General features: G+C 40.2%; 1 protein-coding gene across 1 annotated transcript in view; it reads left to right on the top strand.

Moving 5' to 3' along the window:
* Positions 1-21,966, top strand: part of rab40c (RAB40c, member RAS oncogene family) — an 86,999-nt gene that overhangs the window by 46,152 nt on the left and 18,881 nt on the right. Inside the window, exons 2-3 of the mRNA XM_060840908.1 lie at positions 9,479-9,539; positions 17,736-17,796. Coding sequence (XP_060696891.1) covers positions 9,479-9,539; positions 17,736-17,796 — 122 coding nt within the window. The remainder of the gene's footprint in view (positions 1-9,478; positions 9,540-17,735; positions 17,797-21,966) is intronic.

Here is a 21,966-nt window from a genome sequence, read left to right as displayed (position 1 = left end):
AAGGGAGCTCTGGGTAAGGCCTTAAGTCCTTTAACTTGATGTTAAGGCAATAAAGAAAGATGATATACTGTTCTTCAAATGTGAGAGTTTAATTAGTTCAGTATAGTAGACAGGACAGAAGGTTAAATTGGGATTGAGAATTGAGTTGAACAGTAATTTGAATAAATAAACGTGTTTGGTCTCCACAATTTGGAGAAGACCATATGATGAGTAGCAAATGCACTGTGCTAAGTTAGAAGTAAGTTGCTTTTCTATGTGGAAGATGTATTTGGAGCCCTAAATGTTAAAAAGGAGGAAGATGAATGGGCAGATGTAGCATTGTTTGAACTTGCATGGAAAGGTGTTTGCTAAACGAGAACTGTTGGAAGTGTAGACTGTTATCACAGAAGGATTGGTCTGTTTGCAGTAATGGGAAGAAGATTCTACTAGTGTATGCTGAATTGGAGGTGGCACAAATAGCATATGAAAAAATGAAGTTTTTCTGTGTTTGATCTCTAAAAGATTTCACTGCTTTTGTTTTAAATCAAATTACTCTTCAGTTTTTTTTTCTTCTCATCCTCAATCCCCTGTTTGCTTGCATGAATTTTTCCCTGTTTCTTGATCTACTTAGTTTATATTTTGACATGGGTTTCAGTATTCAGAGATGCAAGTAGCTCATCATCACCATCTCGAGGCACTTGTGGGTAGACTGTAAGTACTGGATTCTTTCTAGGATATTTTAAGAGCTCAATCTTGGTTGATTCTTCCTAAACTGTTTGGCACAGATATTTAAGATTTAAAGAAAGAAACTAATTGGTTTTACTGTAGTCACAGTAGACGATGTGGAAAAATCTATTAATTTTGTTGAAATCAGGGTGCTTGTGTATTAAAATTGTAGCCTGTCATAATTTCTGTGTTTTGTTTTTAACAGCATTATAATACAATAATTATTTTTTGAATTTTTCTTTTTACTCTATACCTTTTCATTGGTTTTACTAGTTTTATGCAATGGGAAATTGAAGTTAGTGCATTGTTGATCACTTCACTTCAAACAATAATAACTTCATTGATTTTGTAGTAGTGGTCTGTGAAGTTTCTTTACCTGATGGTTATTTGATATCCTGGACTTCTGCCTAGAGTGTGGAAAATATTTAAATTTGTGGATAAATGTACGTGGATAAAGCTTGGTTTTCAGAAATGTATGCAGACTATATATCAGAACATGGTCTAAATAAGTGAGTATATTTTCTTGAATGGTGAGGCTGGCATTGGCATGGAATTAGAGTCTAGATTAGAGTGGTGCTGGAAAAGCACAGCAGGTCAGGCAGCATCCAAGGAGCAGGAAAATCGATATGTTGGGCAAAAGCCCTTCATCAGGAATAGAGACAAGGTGCCTGCCGAGTGGAGAGATAAATGAGAGGGGGGTAGGGGTGGGGAGAAAATAGCATAGAGTACAATAGGTGAATGGGAGTGGGGATGGAGATAGGTCAGAGAAGCGGGTGGGGAATTAGCTTAGCGTAGTACTTTCTAACAGCATAAAAATAGGCTATTCAGCCCAGCCAGGTCATACTAGTGTTTATGTTCTATTTGAATTTCCTCCCACCTTTTGATAAATAGCAGTTGTTTGACGTGAAGATTTTTTGCAAGGAACAATACCCAAGGCTTTCATTACAAATGAAAAGTTCTATATTCTATCCATGAAAATTGAATTCAAACTTGTAAAAGAATATCAAATTACACCTGTTTATTGTTTGCCTGATTTGGAGCCGGTCAACTAGTAGAGTTCTGTTAGCCAGTGTTTGTATATTTGAGAAACAAATGAGGATAAAATCCAGCTGCTTGCCAAACGTATCATTTTGTGGTTTGGTCAAAAGTTAAGTGCAGGGATACGGTTATTATGCCATCTAATATGCTGAGAGCTCCATGTTTGAGTTACTTGACTGATGTGGGCTTTCTTGAAATTGAAAACAACAGCTGATAGCTAAAACGCTGAGCTCCATGTAAATAAGGAAAATTTTGAGGGTATCTTATGAAATTTGTATGTAAACTACTCCCTGAAAGCTAAACAGAAGACTCTGTGTACTGTTAGAGAGGCTTCTTGAACATACAATCTGATAGAATGATTAACTTTTTGGAGGAGGATTTAGGAAAGGAAGTTAATTGAATCCAGCGTTTAATGCAACATGTAACTTTGTTATTTGTATACCTGTTTGTTAATTCTATGTACATTGTGCAGTCTTTGTCCAGATGAATTTGTGTGTAAACCAACTTTTAAATTGCTTACAGTAGATGGAATTGTAAGATATGATGCATTGATTTGTTCTAAATTGCATTTTCCCTATGGTATTGAATAATTCAAAGGATTAATAATTCAAGATTATTCCCTGCATATTTCTGGAATGCCGCAATGGAGACAATAGAGGTTTTTTTTAATGATCCACTTTGAAATGGAAAAAGAGGCTAAAGGGCCAGTAATCAAATCCTTCAATCCCTGAAGTTCAAATTTATTTTGATTGATCTCAGTGCAATTGCCTGATGTTTGTAGGTTGCAAAAAAAAAGTACTGGTCTTTACTAGTGAGTCAATAACCACAAAACAAAATCGTTTTTTGGATAATGTATTCTTTTTTTAGTTTTCAAAATGTCTCCCCCTCTGCACCCCCCCCCCCCCCCCCCCCCCCCCCAAGCATAAGCTGTGTTTTAATAAATTTAAACAATGTGTGAATAATGCCATTTTAAAAAAAAAATCCACAAATTGGGTCAAACAATAAAGTCCACTTCAGGCTATGATGTGGTGAATGATGAGCAATCCTCCATTTACTTTCATCAACCAGTTTTTTGTAATGTTCAACTGGAGAATTTTAATTGTCAGAGATCTAATTCTGTTCTTTTTCAATTTACGTTGAACTCATGACGCCAGGTGAGGTGCAAAGTGTTATGAAAATCTGATTGTTTAAGTAAAATTGATTTTGTAATATAATTAACTGCAAATTTTAGGTGAATCACTGCTGTCATAGGTGAAAATTAGCCTGCAATTCTATACTAAATTAACTATGGACAGACTATGAGCTTAAAAGACCTTTTTCAATAAGTAGAGCAAAATTGTACAAAGAATACACACTCAAGGGAATACGGCTGTTCAGGATTTCTCTTCGCTGTATAGACTTTTTGCTTTTTCTGACGATATGGTGCCATGAGTAACTCTGCTTAAAAACAGATTAGATTAGATTAGATTAGACTTAGTGTGGAAACAGGCCCTTCGGCCCAACAAGTCCACACCGACCCGCCGAAGCGAAACCCACCCATACCCCTACATTACCCCTTACCTAACACTACGGGCAATTTAGCATGGCCAATTCACCTGACCCGCACATCTTTGTGACTGTGGGAGGAAACCGGAGCACCCGGAGGAAACCCACGCAGACACAGGGAGAACGTGCAAACTCCACACAGTCAGTCGCCTGAGTCGGGAAATGAACCCGGGTCTTCAGGCGCTGTGAGGCAGCAGTGCTAACCACTGTGCCACCGTGCCGCCCACCAGATCATCATGCATTTGTGAAAAAAGCAACTTCCTCGTGATAAAGCTTTTTAGTTTATGAATGCAGTGCTTTTATTGATCCTAGCATGCATAACAGGATGCAAAAGATAGCTACAGGCACATCTCAAAAATAAGCAAATGCTGTAATCCTGAAATGTACTTTGTAAGAAACAGCTGGAAACATTTCAGTTATTCTGATTTTTTTGAGAATTGTTGTCAACAGTCTGCATTTGAACTATATGTTTACTGTTACTGCCAAATAGTTTTTGGCTTCAATATTTGACCTTCACAATGCAAACTATTTTCCAATAAGCTAAAGCTGAAACCTATTGGATATTTTCAGTTGTTAGTGCTAACAGAAAATGTTACATGTCCACTTGGCCATCTCACATAGTAGACAATGCAGATAAATGAATGATGCATTAATATAGAGTGACCTTTTTTGATTGTCAAGTCAAGCTCATTCTAAATCCCGTTTGCTATTACCTGTTGGCCTTTTCACATTTGCAGTCTGAACTCCTTTATACAACAGAGCATCTTTGGCTCTCCATTTTAGGTGCACAGTGAATTCTGAATTGATAGCAGTGAAGCCATTTCTGTGTCAAACAAGGTAGAATTGAAAGTATCCAGTGTCGTCCTTAGGATCAATAATGTAATTAGTGCCTAGAACTGACCTTCTGCATTCTGGTTGTTGTAAAGGACAAAGAAGCTCTCAGCTGGCTCATTTTTGCAAGGGGATATGATTTTCATCTCCACTCTAGATCTTTCATAATTGGCGAAGCATAAGTTTCACTTTTTTTTCTCTCTTTATTTGAGGTAGAGCAAAAACAATGCTTCTGTTAGAGGTCACCGTAGTAAAATATACTGCTAACTTACTCTTCAGATATCAGACAATCATTAAAACAAAATTAGGCACATGTATCAAAGAATGTGTGCAGTAAAGCATGTTGAAATTTCTTGGTACATTTTTATCACAGATTTGAAAATTGTGTAACATGGTAATGTAATGGGCATGAGTCTATCCTTTTTGACACGAAAGGTCTTCTACATTAATTTGCAGACAAATCAGATGTTGCTCAGAGCTATTTGGATGTTTTACCAGGCCAGAGCTACTATAGCATGTGGAACATGTAATCCTCCTCCTATGGATCTCTATCTTTCAGACTACAAAGTATTATTAAGTTAAACCCATTCAAAGTTTAATTATTTTTAGTTAAGGGAATTTTCAGTGTGTATGTGTGTGTTACGTTAGTGGTCATGATCCCTGAGCCACTTCACATCCCACCCACAATGTGTCTCAGACACTGTGAACAAGTTAAAAAATCATAGAGATATACAGCATGGAAACAGACTCTTCGGTTCAATTTGTCCATGCCGGCCAGATATCCTAATCCAATTTAGTCCCATTTGGCCAATGTCCCTCCAAACCTTTCCTATTAACGAACCCCTTTCCTATTCATGTGCCTATCCACGTGCTTTTTAAATGTTGTGTTCATACCAGTCTCCACCATTTTCTCTGGCAGCCCATTCCATACACACACCACCATCTGTGTGAAAAAAGTTGCCCCTTGGGTCCCTTTTAAATCTTCCCCTCTCATCCTAACCTATGCCCTCTAGTTTTGGACTCCTCCCAACCCACGGAAAAGACCTGGTTTATTTACCCTATCTATGCCCATCATGATTTTATAACCCTCAATGTCACCCCTCAGTCTCTGATACTCCAGGAAAAATAGCCCCACCCTATTCAGCCTCTCCCTGGAGCTCAAACCCTCCAACTCTGGCAACATTCTCGTAAATCTTTTCTGAAACTTTTCAAATTTTACAACATCCTCCCTATAGGAAGGAGACCATATTCTACGTAAAAATAACGTCAGAATATATTTTTGCACTTTGATCTGAAGCTCAAGCATCATGTATGTTAGTTGCTTAAATATAGCACTGTATTTAAGAACAATGATCAAAATGTCTGTTTTTCTTTTTTATACTAAGTTTTTTTGATTTATATGGGTGTAGACAAGTGACTTGTGTTGATCAAGTACTTTGTGGTTGAGGAAAGTGATATTTGTGCTGTTCCATTTCTGGAAGTGAGAGTTGATTGCGGTGAGGTTATCTGGGATGTTGGTGAACAGCAGGGCTAATAGTTTTGTCTTGTATCCTTAATTAATCCAACAATTACAATGGTTAAGAAATCAGCAGTTTAGCATTCAATCATGCGCAAGTAAATAGTTTACTTCAAACAGTTTTGCTTAAGGCACAGTATGCACAAACACACACCTATGCATAGGACAGCCTTCTGCCTGCAGTTCAAATTGCCAATTGCAGATGCTGCCTATTTCAACCCCATTCTAGTTGTGTATTCTTATTTTGGAATGATTTACATACCTCAGTTTTCTTGTTTTGATGCTGTTGATAAATTGTTGCTGCATATTCATTCGCAGTGTGCCAGACTAGTTTGTTTCAAAGCTTTCACCACCACCTGCGTTTTTGTCTGATTTCTATGCAGTGCACAATATGTTGCCGGTTGATATCTGACTTGCTGAGATGCACAGCTTTCACCCTGTATGATCTGGTTGAACAAGTGTGAAGTCAACCAGATTGTCATCTCCCAGATGAAGTTGAAAATTGCACGACACCAACTTATAGTCCAACGTGTTGGACTGTAACAGTGTCATGCACAGTCATAAAACTTCTCTACTTTTTTATATTATTTTCCATTTGCTGAATCACTTGCTGTACTTGCATAGGAGCTAAACTAGAGTTCTGCAATCTCCTTTTGAATAATATATTGACTTATTATTCATCCTGCAAAGTGAAGTTTACATTCTCCCATATTTATACTTGTCTGCCAACCATCAGTTTAATTTATAACCTGATTATAATTATCCTTCACACAACTTAATTTCCAGTCAGTTTCTATTCAAAGGTCATAGAAGTATAAATAACTGTCAAGTTTTTTGACCATCAATGGAAAATTGGAATTGCCTGCCAGTTACTTTGAGGTTAACTGAAGAGGAATGCAAACTATCCAGCAATTTGGGGCACTTCTTGCTACAAGTTGTAGAATTTTGTTTACACTCTAACTGCACACTTAACTCTAACTTGTTAGAATATTCTGGGTCTTTTGTTAACTGTCATGTTGAAAGAATTGTGCTTCATGAGAGGTTACATATTTGTTTTGAACATACATATGAGGAACAGGGGTAGGCTACTTGGTCTTTCAAGCATGCTCTTCGATCATGGTTGGTCTGATTTTAACCTCAATTCTACGTTTCTGCATATCCATAGTAATCTTTCATCTCCTTGGTAATCAAGAATCTGTCTATCTTTGCCTTTGAAAAATATTTAAAGATTGTGCATCTGCTACCCTTTTTTAGGAATAAAATTCCAAAGATACAACTCTTGAGAGGAAAGAAAGCCTCCTTATCTCTGCTTCACACAGGCACCCCTTATTTTTAAACCATGAGCCCTAGTTCTATATTTTCCCACAAGAAGAAATTCCTTTCAACATCCACCTGATCAAGTCACCTCAGTCATAATCATAACATGGAAACAGACCCTTGGGTCTAACTCATGCACGCTGACCAGATATCCTAAATTAATCCAGTCCCATTAGCCAGCAATTAGCCCACATCCCTCTAAACTCTTCCTATTCATATACACATCCAGATGCCTCTTTAGGGGCAATTACACCATTTAATGATTTTATAAACCTCTATAAGGTCACCCCTCAGGCTCCCACACTCCAGGGAAAATAGCCCCAGCCTGTTCAGCCTCTCCCTATAGCTCAAATTCTCCAATCTTGGCAACATCCTTGTAAATCTTTGAACCCTTTCAAGTTTCACACCTTCCTTCTGATAGGAGGGAGACCAGAATTGTCCACAGTATTGCAAACGTGGCTTAACTAATGTCCTGTACAGCATGACCTCCCAACTTCTATACTCAGTGCTCCGACCAATAAAAGAAAGCATACCACACGCTGCCTTCACTATTCTATCTACCTGTGACTTTACTTACAAAGAACTATGAATCTGCACTCCAAGGTCTGTCTTGTTCAGCAATACTCCCCAGGACCTTATCATTAAGTATCTAAGTCATGGCCTGATTTGCCTTTCCAAATGCAGCACCTCACATTTATTTAAATTAACTTCAACTGCCACTCCTTGGCCAATCTGATCAAGATGCTGTTGTACTCTGAGGTAACTTTTTTCGCTGTCAACTACACCTACAATTTTGGTGTCATCTGCGAACTGCTCGTGAACCATGTTCACATCCAAATCATTTATATAAATGACAGAACACTGTGGACTCAGCGTCAATCCTTGTGGCACAGCACTGGTCACAGGCTTCCAGTCTGAAAAGCAAACCTCTACCACCACCCTCTGACTTCAACCTCCGAGCCAGTTCTGGATCAAAATGGCTAGTCCTCCCTGTATTACATGTGATGTAACCTTGCTGGCCAGTCTACCAAGAGGAACCTTGGCAAACACCTTACCGAAATCCATATAGATCGCATCCACCGCTCTGCCCTCATCAATCCTCTTTGTTACTACTTCAAAAAACTCAGTCAAATTAGTGAGGCATGATTTTGTACACACAAAGCCATGTTGACTATCCATAATCAGTCCCTGCCTATCCAAATAATGTAAATCTATCCCTCCGGATTCACTCCAACATCTTGCCCACCACCGATGTCAGACTCCCTGACTTTTCCTTATTGCCGTCGTCAAATAATGGCACCAGTTAGCCAACCTCCAGTCTTCTGGCACCTCACCTGTGACTATCAGTGATCCAAGCTTCTTTGCAAAGGGTCCAGCAATTACTTCCTTAGCTTCCCACAGAGTTCTAGGGTACACCTGATCAGGACCTGGGGATTCATCCACCTTTATGCGTTTTAAGGCATCCAGCACTTCCTCCTGTGTAATATGGATATTTTTCAAGGTGTCACCATCTATTTCCCCACATTCTGTACCTTCCATGTCCTTCTCTACAGTAAACACTGATGCAAAATACTTGTTTAATATTTTTCCGTCTCCTGCAGTTCCACACATTAGGCTGACTTGCTGATTTTTGAAGGGTCCTGTTCTCTCCCTAGTTACCCTTTTTTGTCCTTAATGTATTTATAGCATCCCTTTGGATTCTCCTTGACCCATTTGCCAAAGCTATCTCGTGTTACCATTTTCTTGCCCTCCTGATTTCCCTTTTAAGTATACTCCTACTCTTATAAGGGTTCACTCAATCTTGGCTGTTTGTACCTGACACATGCTATTATTCCTCATTTCTGCTGTGTTTGCATGCCAATATTATCTGTTATATCACAAACTTTTACTTTGCTATAACCTTTGCCATGACACCTTATCAGATGCCTCTGGAAATCTATATGTGATATAACCCTTTTATCTACAGTGCAATTTACTTCGAAGCTCCAATGAATTAAGCTAAACTAAAACTTGAAGCTGCCTGGGCTAGCTATTGTTTTTGCAGTACTGCTGGTTCAACCAGTCCAAGCAGGTTTTCCTGGTCTGCGTGCTTGCGTGAATTATACGATATTAAAGAGGAATCCTTCAATGAAGTAACTTGCTTTCAGAAACTAGGAAAAATACTTACATTAATAAAAGCAAAATACTGTGAATGCTAGAAATCTGAAATAAAAACAGAAAATGCTAAAGAAACTCTGGTCTGACAGCATCCATGGAGAGAGAAACAGTTAATAAGCTTGACTTTAGTTCATGGTGCGTGTGGACCTCCAAGGCCCCAACAAAACGAGAAGTTGGAGGCAGTGTTGCTTTAACCCTGACTTATTTTAACCTTCTGATAGGGATGGCATAGTTAACTGGCCTGACCAAAATTCAAAACATTTTCAGATTTTTGAAACACATTTTGTTTGTGCAATTTCTTCACATTGAATTTCAATGCTGAAGTCAAATAACACGCAAGGGACAATTGTTTGTTTCTTTCTTTTGCAGGAATTGACTACAAGACCACTACAATCCTGCTGGATGGCAGGCGTGTAAAGCTAGAGCTCTGGTAAAATTAAATATTTTGTTTTTGTATTTTGTTATTATTTATTATGGCTGTACTTCCTGAATGTTGATGAAAAGTTGTTCAATCTACCTACTGTCTTACAACAAGTATTGGCCACATTGCTTGATTAATTTATCCCTTCTAAAATACACCTTCCTCACAGGGTTATGTATTTTCTGAGTCCTAAACTATTTTCCAATATGTCTATCATTATTCGTAATCCATATTTTCTGCTAAATACCTTTCCCAGTCCACACCAGCTAGTCCTTTTCAAGCTTAGTACAGTTGTTGCCAACCCAAGCTCTTAACACTCAAATTGAATGCTACATTGTACCATGTTGTGGTCACTGTCCCTCAGAAATCTTTTACTCTGAGGGTATGAATTAAACCTGCCTCAGTATACATTCAGATCTAAAACTGCCTGATCCCTGGTTTGATCCACAGCTTTTTGTTCTAGGGAGCTGTCCCAAATACTACTAATGTCTTCCTTTGGTTACCTCTGACCATTTGATTTTGCCCAAAAAGATTAAAGTCACTCATGATTAATATGCAACTTTTAAAATATGCTCTCATTATCTCCCGGTTATTCTGTCTGACAGTATTGTTAGATAGGTATTCCAGTGTCATTTTTCCCTTGTAATTTCTTACCACTGACTGTATGGATTCCACATCGACCAATGCAAGGTAATTGCTTATCATACTTGTGCTATCAAAACTGTTCTTTTTCTGTCTGTCCTTTCACAGACCCTTGAATATTTATTTCCCAGCTTTAATCCTTTGTAATCGTGATTCCATAATGGCTATAAGATTACACCCATTAACATTTATTTGTGATGTTAAATCATTTAATTTTGTGACAAAAATGCGACATGAATTTAAGCAAAGAACCAATAATTTAGCCTTTATTTCACATTTCTCCCCCTTTGACCCTGTTTGGTGTTTTTGATGTTCATTTACAAAATCTTTGCATGTCCCACTTTATTTTTAATCCAATCTCCAATCTCCAATCTGTGTGTTCCTCTCCTCCCACCCACCCACCCCCCCCCTCTAATTATATTGCCCCCTGCCAGTACTGTGTTCCTGTTTTCTCCCCAATTGGTCTGTTTAGTTCAGTCATTCTCCAAGCAGTTCCCCCTCTCATGCACACAGCTTGCAAGAACATTGCAACTCTTGGACAATTGGAAGTGCTAAGGGGTCAGTTGCACACTGCATCCAGAGTCCCCATACTGCCTAGCAGTCACAGATTCCTGTCCCTGATCACAGACTAAATTTGAAATACTTAATCTTGGGGAGGGAGGGAGCAAACTGTTCGGTAGCTTTCCCATTTCTGATGTGGTCTAATGTCAGCAGCTAGGACTCCAGCTCCTCCACTTCGATTGAAATTTTGTCACTCACTATTTTGTGATTAGTCCTCTTTGAGAAAAAGAGATCGATTCAGAATTCTGCAGCATGATGGCTCAGTGGTTTGCACTGCTGCCTTGAACTGCCAGGGACCTGGGATCGATTCTAGCCTTGGTCAGCTGTCTGTGTGGAGCTTGCACGTTCTCCCTGTGTCTGTGTAGGGTTTTCTCCGAGTGCCCTTGCTTCCTCCCACAGTCTAAAGATGTGTAGATTAGGTGGATTGGTTATGCTAAATTGTGCAGACTGGGAGAGGTAAATGTGGGAATATGAAGATAAGGTGGATACTCTTTTGAGGGTCAGTGCAGACTGAATGGCCTCTACATATGTCAGCTGATATTTAGAATTGTAGAATGTCCACAGTGCAATTAAAGATCATTGATTTGTACAAGTTTGAACTTCTGAAAGTTTATTTTATATTGTGCACGTGTATTGTTACTGTGGAAGACTTGCTTGAAGCACTGCGTTTACAAAGCCCACATTTCCCAATCGAGTGTAACTCTGTTTTGTGATAGAAGGTAATATTATTATTGATGAGGCTACCTTGTGTAAAGCAATCTCCCAATATTGACATTCTTCACTGAGAGCTTCAGGATGTCTTTTGAAGCATATTTTCTGGCCTCCATATGAACGTTTCTTTGAATTGCCACATAGTTGAGTTGTTTTGGCAAGTGCTCATTCTGGTTATGTATTGCCCATCTTATCTGCGCTCTCTAATAGTGTGGATAGTGTGAATAGTGTGGCATTTGCCAAGAATGAATAATAAAAGGAAATTCTTTCACGGGATGAAGGCAATTAAGAAAGCAGTTGAGAATCCACCACATTGCTGTGGGTCTGGACTCACATGTAGTCCAGACAGGTAAGGATAGCAGTTCCCTTCTCTGAGGGGCGTGAGTGAACCAGAAGGGCTTTTTCCAACAATCGCAATGCTTTCATAGTCATTGTCAGACTCCTCGCTTCCATGTCTTTATTGAAATTACATTCCATCATCTGTGGTGGGATTTTGAGCCTAGGTTCCCAGACCATTACTTGAATCACTGGATTAACACTGGGAACCTTGGGATTGATTTCCCAGGGTATTGCAGTCCTCTCGGCCTGCTTGTCATTTGCATGAAAGCCTGCAGTAAAGGCTATTGGAGGGGGGAGACAAGGCTTTGAGAAGCCTTTGGCCGAGGGATAAAGGGAAGTAGTGTCTTTGGTGGGGGAAGGTTCCCCTCCAGTATTTCTCGGGTAACTAACCCTACCCACCACGAACCTGTGTAGAGAAATCTGCCAAAGAGGAAGCTTGGCGTGCTTAAATTCTGAGGGCTTCGAGTTGGGAATCAAAAGCTGGTAAAATTGCAATAAGGGGTAAACAGTGAGCAAGATGGGTGAATAAAGAAAGGATGCCAGTTATCATCTTACCCAATCCCCCTCCAATCCTGAAGCTTAACAACTTGGGGTATTCCCTCTGAAACTACAACCAATTGGAGAACCTGTCATGAGCTAGATGTACCAAATTGGGGCCATTGATTTATTGATTGAAACTGAGGTCAATGAAGCAGAGCTGTGGTAGTGAGATTAAAATCAGAGCAGCAGAAATTAGAATTTCAAACAAGTGTGCGCGCGCGCATGCACGTGCACAGAGACGTGTATTTCTGGACAGGAGTTTGAACTAAGACTGTTTGAGCTGAGGAACAAGAACACAATGATGTCCCCAAAGACAAACTGGCTGAGATACCAGGGCAGAGGCAACTGTTTGCTCAATTAATTCCTAAGCTGGAGAAGGTAGAGCTACAAACTACCACTACCCACAGTTTTGTACAGCTATAGCATAACCTCATGGTTCTGGAACTCAATCCCTCTATTAATAAAAGCTAAAACACTGTATGCCTTCTTAACAACCCTGAAAATGTGTTGCTGAAAAAGCGCAGGAGGTCAGGCAGCATCCAAGGAGCAGGAGAATCGACATTTTGGGCATGAGCCCTTCTTCAGGAATTTATGCCCGAAACATCGATTCTCCTGCTCCTTGGATGCTGCCTGACCTCCTGCGCTTTTCCAGCAACACATTTTCAGCTCTGATCTCCAGCATCTGCAGTCCTCACTTTTTTCTTAACAACCCCGTCAACCTGGGTGGCACCTTTTAAGGATCTGTGTACCTGGACACAGAGATCTCTCCGCTCATCTACACTACCGAGAATCTTACCATTAGCCCAGTACTTTGCATTCCGGTTACTCCGACCAAAGTGAATCACCTCACACTTGTCCGCATTAAACTCCATTTGTCACCTCTCAGCCCAACTCTGCAGCTTATCTATGTCTCTCTGTAACCTACAACATCCTTGGTCACTATCCACAGCTCCACTGACCTTAGTGTTGTCTGCAAATTTACTAACCCACCTTTCGAAGCCCTCATCCAGGTAGTTTATAAAAATGACGAACAGCAATTGATCCAACTCTGACCCTTGCTTAATGATACTAAGCTAGTTGGCAGGGTGAAATGTGATGAGGATGTTAGGAGATTACAGGGTGACCTGAACAAGTTAGGTGAGTGGTCATATGCAGTTTAATGTGGATAAATGTATGGTTATCCACTTTGGTGGCAAGAACAGGAAGGCAGGTTACTACTAAATGGAATTGATTTAGGTAAAGGGGCATTTCAGCGAGATCTGGGTGTTCTTGTACACCAGCCAATGAAGGTAAGCGTGCAGGTACAGCAGGTAGTGAAGAAGGCTAATAGCATGCTGGCCTTCATAACAAGGGGGATTGAGTATAGAAGCAAAGAGGTTCTTCTGCAGCTGTACAGGGCCCTGGTGAGATCACACCTGGAGTACTGTGTGCAGTTCTGGTCTCCAAATTTGAGGAACGACATTCTGGCTATTGAGGATGTGCAGCGTAGGTTCACGAGATCAATTCCTGGAATGGTGGGATTACCTTATGCTGAAAGACTGGAGCAACTGGGCTTGCATACCCTTGAGTTTAGAAGACTGAAAGGGGATCTGATTGAGACAGATAAGATTATTAAAGGATTGGACACTCTGGAGGCAGGAAACATGTTTCCGCTGATGGGTGAGTGTCGAACCAGAGGACACAGCTTAAAAATACAGGGTAGGCCATTTAGGACAGATGAGGAGAAACTTCTTCACCCAGAGAGGTGGCTGTGTGGAATGATCTTCCCAGAGGGCAGTGGAGGCCCATTCTCTGGCTTCATTTTAGAAAGAGTTGGATAGAGCTCTCAAGGATAGTGGAATCAAGGGTAATGGAGATAAGGCAGGAACAGGATACTGATTATGGATGATCAGCCATGATCATATTGAATGGTGTTGCAGGCTCGAAGGGCAGAATGGCCTACTCCTGCACCTATTGTCTATTGTCCTTGCGGTACACCACTGGTAACTAGACTCCAGGCTGGACATTTCTCACCAACCACCACCCTCTGTCATCTTTCATTTACTGATCCAAACTGCTATATCTCCCACAATCCCATTCTTCCGCATGATGTACAATAGCCTACAGTGGGAAACCTTATCGAACTCCTTGCTGAAATCCATATCTACTACATTAACCGGTTTACTCATCTAACCTGTTTGGTCATCTTCTCAAAGAACTCAATAAGGTTTGTGAGGCACGACCTACCCTTCACAAAACCGTGCTGACTCTTCCTAATCAAATTATTCTTTTCTAGATGATTATAAATCCTATCTCTTATAACCTTTTCCAACACTTTACCAATAACTGAAGTAAGGCTCACTGGTCTATAATTACCTGGGTTGTCTCTACTCCCCTTCTTGAACAGGGGAACCACATTTGCTATCCTACAGTCTTCTGGCACGATTCCTGTAGACAATGATGATTTAAAGCTCAATGCCAAAGGCACGACAATCTCCTTCCTGGCTTCCCAGCAGGTTCTAGGATAAATCCCATCCGGCCCAGGGGACTTATCTATTTTCACACTCTGCAGGATTTCTAATACCTCTTCCTTATGAACCTCAATCACACCTAGTCTAGTAGCCTGTATCTCCATATTCTCCTCGACAACATAGTATTTACCCTAGGAAAAGACAGTCGAAAAATATTCATTAAGTGCTTCCCATATCTCCTCTGCCTCCACACACAACTTCCACTACTATCCTTGATTGGCCCAAATCTTACACTCGTCATTCTTTTATTCCTTAAATACCTATAGAAAGCCTTAGGGGTTACCCTGATCCTATCTGCCAACAACTTCTCATGTCTCCTCCTGGCTCTTTTAGGTCTTTCCTGGCTATCTTGCAACCCTCAAGTGCCCTAACTGAGCCTTCACATTTCATCGTAACATAAGCCGCCTTCTTCCTCTTGACCAGAGATTCCAATTCCTTTGTAAACCGTGGCTCCCACGCTGTACAGCTTCCTCCCTGCTTGACAGGTACATACTTACATAGGACACACAGGAGCTTTTCCTTGAATAAGCTCCATGTTTCTAATGTGCCCACCCCCTGCAGTTTCCTTCCCCATCCTATGCTTCCTAAATCTTGCCTAATTGCATCATAATTGCCTTTCCCCCAGCTGTAACTCTTGCCCAGTGTTATACACCTATCCATTTCTATCACTAAAGTAAACATAATAGAATTGTGATCGCTATCACCAAAGTGCTCACCTACTTCCAAGTCTAACACCTGGCCGGGCTCCTTATCCAGTACCAAATCTAATGTGGCTTCGCCTCTTGTTGACCTGTCTACATACTGTGTCAGTATGTGCACTCCTGCACACACTGGACAAAAACTGACCCACTCATACTATAGTATTCCCAGTCAATATTTTAAAAAGTTGAAGTCCCCCCTGACAACTACCCTGTGTGTCTCACTCCTATCGAGAATCATCTTTGCTCTCCTTGCTTCTACATCTCTGGAACTATTTGTAGGCCTACCTAAGCCCATGCTACCTCAGTTGACGAGCCCCCAAACATTCTTTCTGCAGCTGTAATACTGTCCTTGACCAACAAAGCCGCCGCCCCCCCCCCACCCCCCCACCAAACCTTTTACCAGCTTCTGTTCTTACCGAACTATCGAAATCCTGGAACCTGTAACAACCATTCCTGTCCCTGCTCTATCCATATCTCCGAAATGGCCACAACATCGAAGTCCCAGGTACCAACCCATGCTGCAAGTTCACCTACCTTATTCCGGATGGCGTTGAAGTAGACACACTTCAAACCAACTTCTTGCATGTCGGTGCCATCTTGTGTCTCTGAAACTTGATTTCGGGCCTCCCTACTCTCAACCTTTTCTGTACTCGAAATACAATTTTGCTTCCCGTCCCCCTGCTGGATTAGTTTAATCCCACCCCAGTAGCCTTAGCAATTTTCCCCTCCCCAGGATATTGGTATCCCTCTGGTTCAGATGAAGACCATCCTGCTTGTAGAGATCCCACCTACCCCAGAAAGAGCCCCAAGAATCCAAAACCCTCCTTCCTGCACCATCCCTGTAGCCACGTGTTCAACTTGGCGCTCTCGCTCTCTTTTCCCCCCCACCCCCCACCCCATTCCTTGCCTCACTAGCACGGGCAACAAACCAGAGACAACAACTGTGTTTGTCCTAGCTTCCATCCTAGCTCCCTGAATTTCTGCCTTAAATCCCCATCGTTCTTCCTACCTATGTTGTTGGTGCCTATGTGAACCACGACTTGGGGCTGCTCCCCCTCCCCCTTAAGGATTCCAAAAACATGATCAGAGACATCACGAATCCTGGCACCTTGGAGGCAGCACACCAACCGTGAGTCTCTCTCGTCCCCACAGAACCACCTATCTGTCCCCCTAACTATGGAGTCCCCAATGACTATGCTGTGCTCCTCTTCCCCCTTCCCTTCTGAGCAGCGGGGACAGATTATGTGCCAGAGCCCTGTGCCCCACTGCTTTCCCCTGGTAAGTCGTCCCTCCCCCAACAGTGTCCAAGACGGTATACTTATTGTTGAGGGGAATGGCCACAGGGGATCCTTGCACTGCCTGCCGGTTTCCTTTCCGTCCCCTGATTGTAACCCATCTACCTTTTTCTTGTACCTTAGGAGTGACTACCTCCCTGTAACTCCTCTCAATAACTCCCTCTGCCTCCCGAATGATCCAGCTCCAGCTCCAATTCCCTAATGCAGTTATATTATAATATTTTGGAGGGGAAAGAAAGATCGAGGTATTGCTTGTCATGTTACATATTTTGTAGGGATAACACTGATACAGAATTTGTAAGAGACATTATGGAGATGCAGCCTTTATAAATGACCAAATGTATAAAAAAACTGAAAATAAATAGGTACACTACAGTAGCACAGAATACCATAAAACACTCAACACAAAGTGCTGAAGAAGCTCAGCATGTCTGGCAGTATCTGTAGAGAAGCAAAGCTAATGTCTTGAGTCCACAGCCTGAAGAGCACCTCTTTCCGGCTGTTTTAATTTCATTTCTGATGAAGGGTTGCTGGAGTTGAAGCATTAACTCTGCCGTTCTTGCGCATACGCTCTCTAGATGCTGCCAGACCTTCTGAGTTTCTCCAGCACTTTTGCTTGCATTTCAGATTTACAGCATCAGCAATTCTTTTGTTTTTCTTTACTATACATTTCTATACTGATTCTTTAAAAAAAATCTAATTATTTCAAAATGGAAAAATGTCAGTATTTTCTCATTTTGATTTTAATCAAATTGTTAAATTATTCCTATTAAATTTGGAAACTCATTTACTGATCTTGAAAGAGAAATTTTAATAAATATATTAAATTTTCCCCCGCATGTTTTACCCTAACAATGAATTGCTTTGAAAGAATGTTTTTGTTGATAAATTTTTTCTTTGTTTCAGGGACACTTCAGGTCAGGGGAGGTTTTGCACAATCTTTAGATCCTATTCCAGAGGTGCACAGGTATGCAATTCAAGATAGAATCACTTAATCTGATAAAGGTTTGACTACATGTGTTTCATAACATTTGCCATCATTTGAAATTATTCTTTGTTTCAGTTGCAAATTAATATGTTCATTTACTAACTTGCTAAAAGTCTTTAAGCCAGAGTATTGTTGCAGTTCACATGTGACTGATGTAATTGTGGTCTGTGTGGTTATATGTTTATAAATGTGCAAGATAAATGACACAGGGTCTGCTGTATCTATTGATGAACTGCATCATAAAATAGTTTTAATTAAATGTCTTTTACCAAAATGAGACCAGTTCATGAAATTAACTATGGAGATCTGATGAATAGAACTGCATAACTGTCTTGGCATTGAAGAAGGTTTAGCTGAGTCTTTTAGTTTCATGTATAGCACCTCTGCATCGATTTTCTGACTTGTGCAATTAATAGTTTGTATTGTTATCCCTCTGTTAATTAAACTAAACACAAAGAAAAGCTCACCTCTCCTCATAATCTATTAACTTGAGTGACAGAACTCCCAATTTCCACTATTTTAAAGAAAATAATATCAATTTATTCTTTAACTCTAAAAGTGAACATTAAACAACTGTTCACAACTCTTAAATAGTTAAAAGAAAGGGAAACTTATTACCTGCCTCCAACTCTATAACAATATACTGTTCCAATAAAACACTTTCTTAATATTACATCAGCTATATGGTCTTAAAATAAAGCTAAAGATCTCCCCTGGTCGTCATTTTTTCTTCTTCTTGTGAAGATATTTCATATGAAAAGGTACCTTTTGATAGAGACTCATTCAATGTCTTGGGTCTCTCTCTCTGGCAGTTACTCTGTCTGATTTTCAAAATGCCTGCTTTTCTTTCTATCACCAACATCAGATCATCTCATTGTTTTGATGTTGGCAAAACAATAAATTCAAACTCAATTGGGTTTTAGTATTCTGGTGCATAATTTAAACTGGTTTATGATTTTTGAGAACTCTCTCTGATTTATATTACCTAGTATGGTGACGATATGTCTGAAAACAAAGCTTCAAGCTCAGCGAGCTAATTTTACAGATTAAACTGGTCTATTTGAATTGTTGTCAAAATAGCAACCAACTCTGGTATCTATTTCGAAGCCAAATGTTACATATTTTCAATTTTCGAGTACACTCTGAGACTGCTCTTGTACTGAGAGCTTACAGAACAGCATTCACTCTTAGAGGTACAGTATACGCCTTCAACTTATAACAATATATTTTGGATTTCAGATTTTGTCAAGTTAATTAAATTTCTAGTTTACTGCTTAAAGCAAATTAATTAGTAATGCATTATTAATATTTGGTGGGTACACTACTGAGGTTACAGATGTTCTGTTACCTTGGAAACTACTGTTCATCTAGCAATGCTATGTTGTTCATAGATTCTTGAATGCAGCAGGTGGGTAAGCTGATTAAGGTGGCATATGGGATTTTTGAATTTAGTCAAGGCATTAAATAAAACAATGAGGAGGTTAAGATTGAACTATATGTAAAATTAGAAATAATATTAATATAATTCAAATCACTATTATGAGAAAAATAAGTGCTGTATAGTGGGTATAGAGGAGATTCACCAGAATGTTGTCTGAGGAAGAGTGATTCAGCTATGAGGAGACTAGATAGTCTCGCATTATTTTCCCTTGAGCAGAGAAGGCTGAGGGGCAACTTGATTGAGGTGTACAAAATTCTAAGGGGCATAGATAAAGAGGAAGCTTTCCACAAAAGGGTCATTAATCAGGGAGCACCATTTTAAGGAAAGGAGCAAGAGGTTTAGTGGGAATTTAAGAATCTCTCTTTCACCCAGAGTGTGATGTGTACAGAACTCCCTCCTACTGCCCCCTCGACCACAATCTCACCTCCCATCACCAAGTCGTCAACTCCCAGACTGTATGCAACCTCATCACCTCAGGGGATCTCCCACCCACAGCTTCCAACCTCATAGTTTGGGAACCCCGCACCGCCTGATTCTACCTCCTAACCAAGATCCACAAACCTGACTACCCTGACTGACCCATAGTCTCGGCCTGCTCCTGAATTCATCTCCACGTGCCTTGGTACCCTCCCAACCCCATGGCATCAATGTAGATTTTACCAATTTCCTAATTTCTCCTTTCCCCCAACCCCCCCCCCCACCCCCCCCCCCCCCCCCCCACCTTATTCCAGTTCCAACCTTAAAGCTCAGCGCTGTCCTCATGACCTGTCCATCTTCCTTCCCACCTATCCACTCCACCCTCCCCTCCGACCTATCACTTTTACCCCCATCTCCATCCACTTACTGCGCTCTCAGCTACCTTCTCCCCACTCCCTACCATTTATCTCTCCACCCCCAAGGCTCCTAGCCTCCTTCCTGATGAAGGGCTTTTGCCTGACACCATTGATTTTTCCTGCTCCTCTGATGCTGCCTGACCTGCTGTGCTTTTCCAGCACCACGTTTTCGACTCTAATCTCCAGCATTTGCAGTCCTCACTTACTTACACCAATATTGAACTCACTGTATTAAAGGGTGGTACAGATGTGAACCCTCAAGACGTTTAAGTATTTAGATGAGCAGTTGAAATGCCACAGCATATAAAGCTAAGGACCGAATATGAGAAAGTTGTTTTCAAATATCTAGATGTTTGATGACCAGCATGGATGCTGTGGGCCCAAGGAAATGTTTCTGTCTTGTTTAAAAACACTGATTCTGTTACTGAAGAGCACTTGACACCAATATGGTGTGCCCAAACTTGGAAAATGTTCTATTCTCCATCTCTGCAGTCACTCTGCTTAATGAAGAAAAATAAAATAATTTTTTTTACTGAAATAAAGTTTGTTGTCAGCTGTTACAGTAGTAGTAGTGACAATGAAATGATAAGGATCCACATCGTTACGCCTCTGAAACTGGCACAACATTTTGATTTTTTTTTTTGCATGCGCAGACTCCCCAAGTGATTGTGTTCTCCAGAGAGTATGCTGTGAGGCAGCCCAAAACTAAAAAATGGGAATCAATTGGATTGATGGAGCTTCAACTCTTGTTAATGAAACTTTAAAAATCCTTAAGTTGCACTGTTAAATGAGGTTTAACTGGGTTTTAATGGTACACAAACTTCACAATTGCACCTAAAATCTACCCTTGCTCTGAAAAAGCTGATTTAAAAAAAAATTAGGTCAACAGTTCTTTTGTAAAATCACTGATTTTGTATCTTCAAAGTTTATCTTTGAATAATGATAAAAACTGAAGTAATAATTTATTTTGCTATCTGAAAACTTAAAGTTGACGGATCTTAAGTGTTTCTAGCTCACTGGTTTGCTGCGTATGAATATTTCCGTGCGATTGAAAACCTGCCTGCTTGCTAACATTGGCTGTTGCTGTCACGTGGCAAGTGATCCCCTTGGTAGCTCTAGTTTAAATTGCTGTGAGAAAAGAGAAGCTTGCGCCACAGAAGTGATGAGATCTTTGTGGGCAGCTCCCTTCAGTGACTTGTAATATTGGAAGAAGTGTTTGAAAATTTTTTTTAGTTTCATTCCAAGTGCACATTGAGGCAATTAATTTCATGTTAGTGCTGGAGAATAAAATACTTACCAATTTTGTGTATTAGCAAGTCTTTGAAATAATAATAAGCACTTGCTTTGTAATTGATATCTGTCAATAATTTCTTTAAATCATTGCTTACCTCCTCTTCTACTACTTTAACTATTTTGACGAATTGAAGTCATTAACACATGTATTTAGTTAATAATATGTCATTGCGCACACGTGATTCTGTAAGGCCACCTTTATAGAAGTACACTTAAGGTGTTTTTACCATTGCATTTCAAGTTTGTCCCCTTCGTGACATGAACATATAGTGGCCATGCTCAAGGGAATTTATTTTGATTAAACTGAGGTAATACTAAGGTGTACACTTTTCTAAAGAATTCCTCTTGTGGGCTATGTTATAGTTTTCAAGGCCAGTTTGTAAATCTCATTTAACTCTTTGATTAGATTGTGCAGTCATGTAGTAACTATATCTTTTGTATTTGTGATGATGTATAGAGTCTTTGGACACCGCAGATTTAGAATATATTGCTATCCTCAATTATCACTGAACCTAAAACCACAACATACAAGGAAGGCATTAATTTCTTACTTATGTCCATTATTTTATGTCAAGTTAATTA

Source organism: Hemiscyllium ocellatum, chromosome 20, assembly GCF_020745735.1.
Source record: "Hemiscyllium ocellatum isolate sHemOce1 chromosome 20, sHemOce1.pat.X.cur, whole genome shotgun sequence".
NCBI lineage: Eukaryota > Metazoa > Chordata > Chondrichthyes > Orectolobiformes > Hemiscylliidae > Hemiscyllium > Hemiscyllium ocellatum.
Note: the sequence above shows the minus strand (reverse complement) of the source record. Positions and strands in the feature narration are given on the sequence as shown.